At 44.7% G+C, this 12,844-nt stretch overlaps 1 protein-coding gene across 1 annotated transcript in view; it reads left to right on the top strand.

Annotated features, from left to right (window-relative positions):
- ESF1 (ESF1 nucleolar pre-rRNA processing protein homolog) overlaps positions 1–12,844 on the top strand; it is a 42,666-nt gene that overhangs the window by 5,406 nt on the left and 24,416 nt on the right. The window contains exons 4-7 of the mRNA XM_056856513.1: positions 985–1,085; positions 4,571–4,723; positions 7,110–7,224; positions 10,226–10,364. Of these exons, the coding sequence (XP_056712491.1) occupies positions 985–1,085; positions 4,571–4,723; positions 7,110–7,224; positions 10,226–10,364 (508 nt within the window). The remainder of the gene's footprint in view (positions 1–984; positions 1,086–4,570; positions 4,724–7,109; positions 7,225–10,225; positions 10,365–12,844) is intronic.

Raw genomic sequence — 12,844 nt, 5'->3', positions numbered from 1 at the left:
GGGCAAAATCAGCTGCGCCTGAACAGTCAATGAGGCTTTGCTAGCATGAGGTTCAATTCCCCAACTCTTCCACATGAAGCCTGCTGGGTGACCTTGGGCCAGTCACAGTTCTCTCCAAACTCTCTCAGCCCCACCTACCTCACAAGGTGTCTGTTCTGGAGAGAGGAAGGGAAGGTGATTGTAAGCTGCTTTGAGACTCCTTACAGGTAGAGAAAAGCAGGGTATAAAAACCAACTCTTCTTCTTGTTGTTGTCTTTATTTAAACCAGCATGGTGTAGTGGTTAAGAGCGGTGGTTTGGAGCGGTGGACTCCGATCTGGAGAACCAGGTTTGATTCCCCACTCCTCCACATGAGTGGCGGATGCTAATCTGGTGAGCCAGGCTGGTTTCCCCACTCCTCCACATGAAGCCAGCTGGGTGACCTTGGGCTACTCACAGCTCTCTTAGAGCTCTCTCAGTCTCACCTACCTCACAGGATGTCTGTTGTGGGGAAGGGAAGGTGATTGTAAACTGGTTTGATTCTTCCTTAAGTGGTAGAGAACGATGGCATATTAAAACCAACTCTTCTTCTTTTCCATGGAGGCACAGGGGAGCATCTTGCAGAGGGTTGGGCGATGACCCTGGTGGTCCTTTCCAACTCTGTGATTATATGAAAGTGGAGGAGCAACAGAAAAATGGCACAGTTACCCTCCTGCTCCTAAGACAGCGTGCTGTTCCCTGTCCTCCATTTTCAAGCTCTTCTGTTGGACAGGTGAATTAGTTCTGCCCTAAAGACACAAGTCCAAAGAAGAAATGTTGGTTTTGATGGTTTCACGTTAGCAATGCTGATTTTTCTGCGCCTTGTTTACAGCGCTATGTGGGTAGCAGATACTGTCTTATAGTCATGGTGGTTTGAACGATGGGTTTGAGAGAGATCTAAGCCTTTTGCATCTCTCGAGTCTCTTTGATGGTGCAATCAGTTTAAACCTTGTTCTGCTTTTTCTAGGTTTATCCTTCCGAGTTTGGGAAAGAGAGGATGAAACAAGAGGAGGTGAATGGGCCAACAGAACTATTAAGCCTTCCTGCCGATGTCACAGAGAAAGACAGGTATTTAATACGGTTCAAGTTTCTATTCCTCGAAGCCTGCAGTCCTGTAAATGCTTGGGGGGTAACTCAGTTGGATTTAGTTCTGAGTAAACATGCACAAGAGTAGGATGTCACTCTTTGAGGCTGAAGTCAAGAAACAGCCTTTTAAAAAAAAAAACTCTCTCCTTAAGTATGTCCTTGAGCATCAAGCTAAAAAGAGCAGATAAGATATTTTCATCATCGTTAAGATGGACCGTGATGTATTCAGACATAATATTCATTCATTCATTCAGTTTTATAGCCTGTCTTCATTCCCAGCAAGCCAGGCTCAGGGCGGGTAACAACCTTTAAAACATATGGGCAACATGGTGTAGTTGTGAATAGCGGTGGACTCTAATCTGGAGAACCAGGTTCGATTCCCCACTCCTCCACTTGAAGCCTGCTGGGTGACCTTGGGCTAGTCTCATTTCTTTCTGGACTCTCTCAGCCCCACCTAATATTTTTGCTGCGCTTAATCAGCAGCTGCACCAGAATGGGAAACCACAAAATCCCATCCCCAGTGCAAAAGACACCTTTGACCTGTTATTTTGCAGCGGGCTTTTACCTCTAGATGGCGCTGTCCTCCAGCACTGGATGACCAACCATTATATTTATTACAAGGCATACACTATAAAATTGTTAAAAACACAGGGCCTGTATTGCAGGCTACATATAAAATTATCCGTTACAAAATTCTTGTACACAGTTGATATACATTCAATATAAATGACCAATACTTACTTAGTGTTTGTATTTATGACCATTGAGGAAGGCCTAATCAGGCTGAAATGCATATGGTCCAGTATTGGTCATTTATATTGAATGTATATCAACTGTGTATAAGTATTTTGTAACATATTTTTTTTCTTATTCTTTTTAATTTTTTTAATTGATTTTTTCAAAGGATACAGAAAATAAACCGGGGAAAAGGGTAATGGGGAAAAATACATTGTTTTTATAACGGATAATTTTATATGTAGCCTGCACAGGCTTCCTTGGGACGTGGTGGGCTCTCCTTATTTGGAGGTTTTTTTTTAGCAGAGGCTAGATGGCCATCTGTCAGCAATTCTGATTCTGTGAGGCAGATCATGAGAGGGAGGGCAGGAAGGGATGTGTCAGTGTTTGGCTCTCGTGGCCCTTTCTTACATGTCTAGGGAAATATCGATTGCCACTTTGGGGTCAGGAAGCAATTTCCCTCCAGGCCAAATTGGCCAGGGATCATGGAGGTTGTTGTTGCTTGGGGTTTTTTGTTTTGGCCATCTTCTGGGCATGGAGTAGGGTCACTGCGGGAGTGGGGGGAGGTAGTTGTGATTTTCCTGTGTTGTGCAGTAGGTTGGACTAGATGACCCTGGTGTCCCTTCCAGCTCTATGTTTCTATGTGTTCATGTGTAAGTACAGAAGGGGGGGCTGCAGCCAAAGAGTGGGTAAGGAAGTTAGGACCCCTCTTAAGTGAATAAGAGCACCTACAAGAAGCAGGATGTGAGCTAACGTGAGAGCCAGTGTGTTGTAGTTGTTAAGAGCAGTGGACTCTAATCTGGAGATTGGTTTCCCCACTCCTCCACATGAAGCCAGCTGGGTGACCTTGGGCCAGACACAGCTCTCTCTGACCTCTCTCAGCCCCACCTACCTCACAAGGTGCCTGTTGTAGGGAGAGGAAAGGAAAGTGATTGTAGGCTGGTTTGAGACTCCTTAAAGGTAGACCCTTAAAGGTGTAAGGATGTGTCACTTGCAACCAAGATCAAGTTAATTCATGCCATCGTATTCCCTGTTACTATATATGGGTGTGAAAGCTGGACAATGAAAAAAGCTGATAGGAAGAAAATAGATACCTTTGAAATGTGGTGTTGGAGGAGAGTGTTACGGATACTGTGGACTGCCAAAAAAACAAATCAGTGGGTTATAGATCAAATCTAGCCTGAACTGACCCTAGAAGCTAAAATGACTAAACTGAGGCTATCGTACTTTGGTCACATTATGAGAAGACAAGAGTCACTGGAAAAGACAGTCATGCTAGGAAAAATTGAGGGCATCAGGAAAAGAGGAAGAACCAACAAGAGATGGATTAACTCTATAAAGGAAGCCACAGCTCTCAATTTGCAAGATCTGAGCAAGGCTGTCAAAGACAGGACATTTTGGAGGACATTGATTCATAGGGTTGCCATGAGTCGGAAGTGATTTGATGGCACTTAACACACACACACACAAAGGTAGAGAAAAGTGGGGTATAAAAACCAACTCCTTCTTCTTCAGAAGGCACCTTTTGGGGCAACCCGTAGAATGGTGCCACAACTTCTTCACTTGTCTGGCATCAGGGAATTTCTATTAAATAAATACAGCAAGTTGGTTTTGAAGATTAAGAAAGTTACAGAAGGTATGGGGAGCTGCTTTTCAAAGGAGAAAAAGTTTAAAAATCCCTACAGGGGACACAGAAGCGCTAAAGCACATTTCAGTATCCCCCTCCCTTGAACCTAGTTGATTGTCAGTAGCGGAATGTCCAGTTATACTGCTGGTTTCTGTCCCAATAGGAGCAGGATCTGTCACGGGTTTGGAAAAGTACCTTTTAAGGCCTCTTCATGCTCCAGCAATGTCACAGTAGGAGGAAAGGGAGTTGGAAACGAGCCTTGAACCATTTCGCTAGTATGCGTCTTGTCTTTGGTTGTAGGATTGTTCGCATGACTTGGAATCCAGGATAGAAATTTATACACTGACATGTACTCTTCCGTAGTCCTTCCCAATGAGCGCATAATAAATTCGATTGCAATGTATTGCTTGGCAGCATGGTAGTAGAAAGTGCTGTGTAGTCTCAGCTGACTTATAGCTGTTAGCCACTGTGTGAACAGACTGCTGGTGAGAGATTCAAAACCGATAAAAGGAAGTATTTTTTCACACAATGCATAGTTATATTGTGGAACTCCCTGCCCTAGGATGTGGTAATGGCTGCCAGCTTGGAGGGCTTTAAGAGGGGAGTGGACATATTCATGGAGGAGAGGGGTATTTATGGCTATTAGTTAGAATGGATACTAGTCATGCTGCATACCTATTCTCTCTAGTATCAGAGGAGCAGGCCTATTATATTGGGTGCTGTGGAACTCAGGCAGGATGGTGCTGCTGCAGTCGTCTTGTTTGTGGGCTTCCTAGAGGCACCTGGTTGGGCACTGTGTGAACAGACTGCTGGACTTGATGGGCCTGGGTCTGATCCAGCAGGGCCTTTCTTATGTTCTTATAGCGACCCCTCATGGGGTTTTTAAGGGAAGAGACATTCAGAGGTGGTTTGCCATTGTCTGCCTCTACATTGTGACCCTGGACTTCGTTGACGGTCTCTCATCCAAATATTAATCAGGGCTGACCCTGCTTATCTTCTGAGATCTGACAAGATTGGGCTAGACCTCAGCCATCTAGGTCTGGGGATATTGCGTGGCAGTTCCTTAGTTTCTGTAACACTGACTTAACTATCTCCATTTTTGCAGCATTTATAAGGAGAAACTGAGAGATTATCAGTTTAAACGACTGAAATATTTCTACGCCGTCGTTGAATGCGATTCTGCGGACACAGCCAATAAGATTTATGAAGAATGCGACGGGCTGGAATTTGAAAGCAGTTGTTCGTTTGTGGACCTGAGGTATAATAAATTGATTGCTTGAGTGATTTTTTTAAAAAGAAGCCTAGTTAAAAATTATTCAGTTTAAGCTGATTCTGACATAAGGGCTTAAACCAGGGGTGTCGAGCTCATTTGTTAAGAGGGCAGGATATGACACGAATGTCACTTGGCCAGGCCAGGCCACATGTGCTATAAAATTTAATTCCAAGTACCAGAAATACAAACTTTCTAGAAGACATAGGCAAAGCCAATTAATGCTATTATTTTTTACTTTATTTTTTACTTAAAAATACAAACATGCTTAGCGCAATAACACTCTTTCAGTATTTTGTTTTATTTAACAGTCTTTGATCATTGACACCTTAGGACTGGGGCGGGGGTGGCTGGCTCGTGGGCCGAATAAGACCTCTCAACGGGCTGGATCTGGCCCCTGGACCTTGTGTTTGACACCCCTGGCTCCCTCAGCATGGGAATCTTCGAGTCTTCTGAGAACTTGGATATAAATTCAGAATACTCTGTAAGCTTGTACAGGAAAGTTCCGTGCAAAACAAAGGGGCATAACTCCAAAAAGCAGCGCGCAGATTCAAATGTTGAACTTCACACTTCGTCTGGATTTGTGCATCATCCCAGCTCTCGTTGGTTATTTGGTTGGAGGTAGCAGAGTGGTATGAAGGGTTTATTGTATACATTTGTTTTTAGAGGACTCTAGCTATGAAGCTTCCATAATGTCTGTGGTTAATATTTGCATGAAGATGCTATCCCAGGATACAAGAGCTACAACCCCGGGGCCTTTTTTTATATCCTTTTAATACTGTTTTAACACCACCTTAAAAGTCACAGATATGTCATTATAATGTCATCGGCAACAATAAATTACAGGAAGGTCAGAAATCAGATCTGATGGAAGAGTTTGGGTAGAATATAGGTAGTGATGGCCACAAGATGGCTTTAAGAAGGGGGTGACACAGATTAATTGAAGGAGAGGTCTCTCAGTGGCAACCAGCCATGGTGCCTAAAGGGAACCTCCATGTTCAGAGGTAGTCAACCTCTGAATCCCAGTGCCAGAAGGCAACCTCAGAGGAAGGCCTTGGCCTCTCTGCCCTGTTTGTTGGCCCTCCAAAGGAACTGGTTGGCCACTGAAGCAGGATGCTGGACTAGATGAGCCACTGGTCTGATCTGGCAGGGCTCTTCTTTACATGTCTAGAGTGCCCTCACTGTCTAACAAACACCAGGGTGATATCTGGGTGTGGCAGGTACAGATTCAACGTCGTCAGTTGATTCTAGGCTGGCTCCAGAGCACCAGCAACAGATGGAAGCTGGTGGAGTGTGTCGCGCACAGCTTGTCTGGACTTCAGGAGTTTACCTGGTAGCAACTTCAGACCACGCAGTTCTGCTATGTACAGTTTATTTACAATATCTACACAGAGTTCTTTGGCTGTTAACATTCACAGCTCTGAGCATCAGCATGCTCCGCCAGCATATATATTTCAGGCAATAGGTAACTCACATTCACTATACAGACTTATATACACATTCATGACCAATCACAGTTCACCTGAGATGAGTCATTCTGGAAATCCCCATGCCTGGCTGTACAAACTGGATCAGACCAGCCTCATCACATGACTTAGCTGTCACTCTGATCAGTATGATCTGTTTAGCAAACTGCAGACTAGGCATAACTTTGACATATGTTGACAGAGTGGAGCTTCCCTCCCTCCTCCTGCGGCCCTCTTGGCGATGCCGGGGATTGAACTTGCAACTTCATGCCCACAAAGATCAGGACTGCTTCCTCCAAGGCCTTGCCACTGGTTCCAGCTTGTGAAGGCGGTTCTCCGTCTTCTCTGGTTTAGCACCAATAATAGGACTTTGGCCATTTTCAGTGGAGCTGTTCCGGAGCCAGTCAGACAAACCCAGTGGTCAGCAAAAGGGTCAGCCTTCCCTCCCCCCTCTGATTCTGTAAACTAAGGCAGATCATGAGAGGGAGGGCAGGAAGGGATGAGTCAGTGCTCGGTTCTCGTGGCCCTTTCTTACATGCCCAGGGAAATGCCGATCATTACTTTGGGGTCAGGAAGGAATTTTCCTCCAGGCTAGATTGGCCAGGGATCCTGGAGGGGTTTTGTTGGCATCTTCTGGGTGTAGAGTAGGGGTCACTGGGGATGTGGGGGAGAGGTAGTTGTGAATTCCCTGCATTGTGCAGGGGGCTGGACGAGATGACCCTTGTGGTCCCTTCCCACTCTGTGATTCTATGATTCCCTTACTTAGCCCAAAGAACATGTCTCGGTTTATCTTGCAGCTGATATGTGTGGCGTTAATTGGAAAGGAAGCGGGCCTAACACTGTTTTCCTCCTGTGAAGCCTTGCGCTCTGCCATTTGAATAACGCTTCTTTTTCCTTTGCCTTTTGAGATTTATTCCAGATGACGTGACATTTGACGACGAGCCAAAGGAGACGGCCTCAGACGTGGACGGAGCGTCGTATAAACCGAAGTTCTTCACATCTGCTGCTGTAGCGACATCAAAGGTACCTTAACAATGTTTTCCTAGCTCTTTGGAACTTGTTTGGCTTTGCATGTTCTTAATTTTGTAGATTATGTAAATACCGCAGTGATTGCGCTTGAGGCAGAAGGGTTGTTGGAGCTATCAAAAGCCAGGCATGAACTGTAATGGTCCCCGGCGGCTGGTGCCACAAATTCCAGCGGGCACATCTTGTCATCACGCAGATGCCAAGACGCAGTTGACAGTGCTGATTGAGGGTCAGAAAACTTCAACATAAACATCACTGCTTTCTTGTTGTTGTTGCCCTAATTTCCTTTTTTAATACGTGTGCTGAAGTTGTACGGAATGCCAGGAGGCATTTGGATGTTAGGCACGTCTTCTGGACACACAATCAAGATATTTCTGTGCTTGAAAACAAAATAATTTAATCCCCTTGTTTTTTAAAAAAAGGCAGCTTGATGCGGAACACATTCTGAAATTGGCTTCTTTAAACCTTGCTTGCTGTTTATGGATACAGCTATTTTCCCCAAAGGATCGAAGAAAATCCCTCGGTGAAGGGGATTTGTACTCTCAAAAGCACTTGTCTGTTTTGTCATAAATTGTTTGTTACACGTTTCGGTCTTTAAATCTTGGAAATAAGATAAATTGGAGAGGAAATATAAATCAGTAAGAGAAGATGCATGATACATACCTATTCTCTCCAGGATCAGAGGAACAGGCCTATTCTATGACTTGATGGCCCTTGGTCTGATCCAGCATGGCGTATATTATGTTCTTATGAGGAGAGGGCTATTCATGGCTACTAGTCAAAATGGATACTAGTCATGATGCTTACCTATTCTCTCCAGGATCAGAGGAGCATGCCTATTCTATGAGGTGCTGTGGAACACAGGCAGGGTAATGCTGCTGCAGTCATCTTGTTTGTGGGCTTTCTAGAGGCACCTGGTTGGCCATTGTGTGAACAGACTGTTGGACTTGGTGGGCCAGCATGGCCTTTCTTATGTTCATATGTTCTTATGATGATCTTTAATTGGTATACTGATGCCAGGTAACTAGTGACTAACAGAAATGTGTGTCCTAAACACATTTGGTATTCTATAGCCAGCATGGTGTAGTGGTTGGAGTATCGGACTAGGATGTGGGAGACCCAGGTTGGAATCCCCCCTCTGCCGTGGTGGCTCGCTGGGTGTTCCTGGGTCAATCACACACTCTCAGCTTAACCTGCCCCACAGGATTGCTGTGAGGATAACAACTACTGCTGAAAGTTAAAAGAGAAAGTGCCAAAGCAGGACTACAGCTGAACATCAAGAAGACAAAAGTAATGACTACAGGAGAATTACTCAACTTTAAGGTTGACAATGAGGAAACTGTTCAAGACTTTCCATTCCTTGGCTCCATCATCAACCAAAAGGGAGACTGCAGCCAAGAAATCAGAAGGAGATTGAGACTGAAAAGGGCAGCCATGAAGGAGCTAGAAAATATTCTTAAGTGTAAGGATGTGTCACTGGCTACCAAGATTAGGTTAATTCATGCCATCGTATTCCTTGTTACTATGTATGGGTGTGAGAGCTGGACAATGAAGAAAGCTGATAGGAGGAAAGTAGATTCCTTTGAAATGTGGTGTTGGAGGAGAGTGTTACAGATACCGTGGACTGCCAGAAAAACAGATCAGTGGGTTATAGATCGAATCAAACCTGAACTGACCCTAGAAGCTAAAATGACTAAACTGAGGCTGTTGTACTTTGGTCACATTATGAGAAGACAAGAGTCTCTGGAAAAGACAGTCATGCTAGGAAAAGGCAGCAGGAAAAGAGGAAGACCCAACAAGAGATGGACTGACTCAATAAAGGAAGCCACACCCCTCAATTTGCAAGATCTGAGCAAGGCTGTTAAAGATAGGATGTTTTGGAGGACCTTGATTCATAGGGTCACCGTGAGTTGGAAGCGACTTGACGGCACTTAACACAAACACACATAAATGAATTAAATAAACAAATATAAATAAAATGTTATGCACATGTTGTGCAGGATTGCTTAAGAGCATGTATTGAATGGTTTACTCTGCAAACCATGATCTTAAGGCGAGGAAACGGGAGGAGTAAGCAAACGTAGACCCAGTCAAGTAAAAGGCTACAGCAGCATCCCCAGAAAAGCAAGTGAGGGAAGACGAGATCTTAGAGTCAGTTGCCCATTCATTTCTGGGTTCAGTACAAGGTGCCAGTTCTTACTTTTCAAGCCTTCCTTGACCTGGGATCCACTTACTTACTCTTCCTTGCGCGAACCCGTGCAGCAATTCTGCCCCATCCCATCCATGTCTTCTCTCCACCCCCTCATGTAAACATGCAAGGAGGACTACTTACCAGCCCCAAGCTTTCAAAATGGTAGACTCGATGGGAAGCAGTCGGTCTCCCAAAAAACAGTGGGGAAAAGAAGAGTTGGTTTTTTATGCCGATTTTCTCTACCTTCTAAGGAGAATCAAACTGGCTTAAAATCTCCTTCCTCTCCCCACAACAGACACCTTGTAAGGTAGGTGGGGCTGAGAGAGTTCGGAGAGAGCCGTGACTAGCCCAGGGTCACCCAGCCTGGCTTCATGTGTAGGAGTGGGGAAACCAACCCAGTTCTCCAGATTAGAGTCCGCTGCTCATGTGCGAGTGGAGAATCAAACCTGGTTCTCCAGATTAAAGCCCACCACTCCTAATTGCCACACAACACCTTGCTTTTAGCAAACTCCTTATACTTCCCCAGCAAAGCAAGTGAGGGAAACAGTCTAGCCGCCTTGCCTTTAACAAACTTTCTATGCTGCCCCCCACCAAAGAGCTGCCACAAAGCCTTTTAGGGTGCTGCAAAAGATGCTGGCAGCTGTGAGTTCTAATTCTGAGCATTAAGTCTGAATCTTTAAGTCCCAGAATCAGGACTTTTATGTGTCTGAGCTTTTAGAGTGCACAGAGCCGTAATCATGTGTGATTTTTAAAAGCCTATTGATAGTGCAAGATCTCACAAAGTTCTTTTTTTTGCTCTCCCTGAAGGTAGACATCACATGGGATGAGACAGATCACGAACGAGTGACGTCCCTAAGCAGAACTTTCAAGAAAGATGAACTTCTGGACATGGACTTCCAAGCTTACTTGGCTTCATCGAGTGAGGATGAGGAGAAAGAACAGAAAGGTACCTCTCACTGTCCATGTTCTAGATCCGAATGGGTAGCTGTGTTTGTCTGTAGCAGTAGAAAAGAGCAAGAGTCCAGTAGCACCTTAAAGACTAACAACATTTCTGGTGGGGTATAAGCTTTCCTGAGTCACAGCTGACTTCTTCAGATACAGCCAGAATGGGAGTCCATCTGTCCTTAAGTAGAGAAGAGTGAATTCAGACACCCAGTGGCAATAGCAGGTAAATATCATTAGCAAGTAAATGACATTAGCAGGCGAAATTGGATTGGGTATGATATGCAGAGGAGTAGTAGGCATGGAGAAATCAGCATTGGTAATGAGACAGAAATCCCAGATCTCTGTTCAATCCAGGAGAATGCTGAATTACAACTAATAATGAAGCTCAAGACAATGCCAGATATTTTGTTAGTCTTTAAGCTGCTTCTGGACTCTTGCTCTTTTCTACTGTCCATGTTCTGTGTAGCTCAGGAGTGAAAAGCGAGGAAGTGCCACAGTGAAAAGCAAAGAAGCGCAGCATGGTGTAGTGGTTTGGAGCAGTGGACTCTGATCTGGAGAACCAGGTTTGATTCCCCGCTCCTCCACATGATGCCTGCTGGGTGACCTTGGGCTAGTCACAGTTCTCTCCAAACTCTCATCCCCACCTACCTCACAAGGTGTCTGTTGTGGGGAGAGGAAGTAACCAGATTACAATGAATTCCTTCCACCTTAGAGTAAAAATGTCCCTTCTGAGAAGCAGTCCTGTTCATATTGTTTTTTCCTTCTTTTGAATTCCAGAGATGAGCATGTCCAATATGAATTTAACGAAAGTAAAATGGTCGAAAACTTGGGTCAGAGCCAGCATGGTGTAGTGGTTAAGAGCAGTGGTTTGGAGAGGTGGACTCTGATCTGGAGAACTGGGTTTGATTCCCCGCTCCTCCACATGAGCGGTGGAGGCTAATCTGGTGAACTGGATTTGTTTCCCCATTCCTACATATGAAGCCAGCTGGGTGACCTTGGGCTAGTCACACTGTCTCAGCCCCACCTATCTCACAGGCTGTCTGTGGTGGGGAGGGTGATTGTAAGCCGGTTTGATTCTTCCTTAAGTGGTAGAGAAAGTCGGCATATAAAAACCAACTTCTCCTCCTCCTTCTTCTCTCCCTTTTTTTTTTTTAAAGGCAGATTTCAGATGTTTGCATTTTGCTTAATGAAGGCCATTATAGGTGAATCACAGGAACAAAACCACTCTGAAGCGATGACTCCAGTTCTAATAATCCATTTTTTTTTAAATCTTTGGCAACACCCTCCAAATTTTTCTTGGTTAGTTTTTTTTCCAAATGCAGTGCCCATTTTGTATGTGTTTGTAAAAGAAAATAAGGAACGTTCCAACCAAAATTAAGCTCTTAAGTTCCGTTCATTTCCAAGAGAGAAGTTTTAAACACAGACTCAGTTCTCCCATTGAAATCAGTGAAAAGTACATGTGCGTAAATTGGTTGGATCTTGCTCATATATCATAGAATTTAAAAGTTGGGAGGGCCCGAAGACCATCCAGTCCAACCCCCCTGCCCCAGGAAGGATGACCTAAAGCATCCCTGACCAATAACTGTCCAACCTCCTTTCAAGCACCTTCAAAGTGGGAGAACTCACAACATGCCTGGGCAACCGATTCCACCACTGAACAGCCTTTACTGTTAAAATCTTTTTCATAATGTCCCGCTGATATCTCCCCACTTGTCATTTAAACCCATTATTATGAGTTCTATCCTCCACTACCAACTGAAACAGCTCCCTGCCCTTCTCTAAATGACAGCCCTTCAAATGCTTTTAAAAGAGCAATCGTATTCCCCCTCTCTCAACATCCAGCGTGGTGTGGTAGTTAAGAGCGGGGGTTTGGAGTGGTGAACTCTGATCTGGAGAACCTGGTTTGATTCTCCACTCCTCCACGTGAGCGGCAGAATCTAATCTGGTGAACTGGATTTTTCCCCCACTCCTACACATGAAGCCAGCTGGGTGACCTTGGGCTAGTCACAGCTCTCAGCCCCACCTACCTCACTGGGTGTCTGTTGTGGGGAGGGGAAGGGAAGGTGACTGTAAGCCTTTATTATGTTCTTACGTTCTCTCCTTCTTCACTACTGTGATCCTAAATAGTGGTGACTAATAACTAGCATGCTGCCCACAACATACCCTATCCTAATAGTGTCCAGGGCCCACACCTTTCATAACAGTACTTCCTTTTTCCAGTTTGTCCTTTGCATTAGAATGCAGATTTGTAACTGGAGATAGATCACGATGGGTAGCCGTGTCTGTCTGTAGCAGTAGAAAAGAGCAAGAGTCCAGTAGCACCTTAAAGACTAACAAAATTTCTGGTAAGGTATGAGTTTTCGTGAGTCACAGCTGGGGATGAGCTGTGTGTGACTCACGAAAGCTCATACTTTACCAGGAATTTTGTTAGTCTTTAAGGTGCTACTGGACTCTTGCTCTTTTGTACAGTATAGTAACTGA

This window comes from Euleptes europaea, chromosome 10 (genome assembly GCF_029931775.1).
Source record: "Euleptes europaea isolate rEulEur1 chromosome 10, rEulEur1.hap1, whole genome shotgun sequence".
NCBI lineage: Eukaryota > Metazoa > Chordata > Lepidosauria > Squamata > Sphaerodactylidae > Euleptes > Euleptes europaea.
Note: the sequence above shows the minus strand (reverse complement) of the source record. Positions and strands in the feature narration are given on the sequence as shown.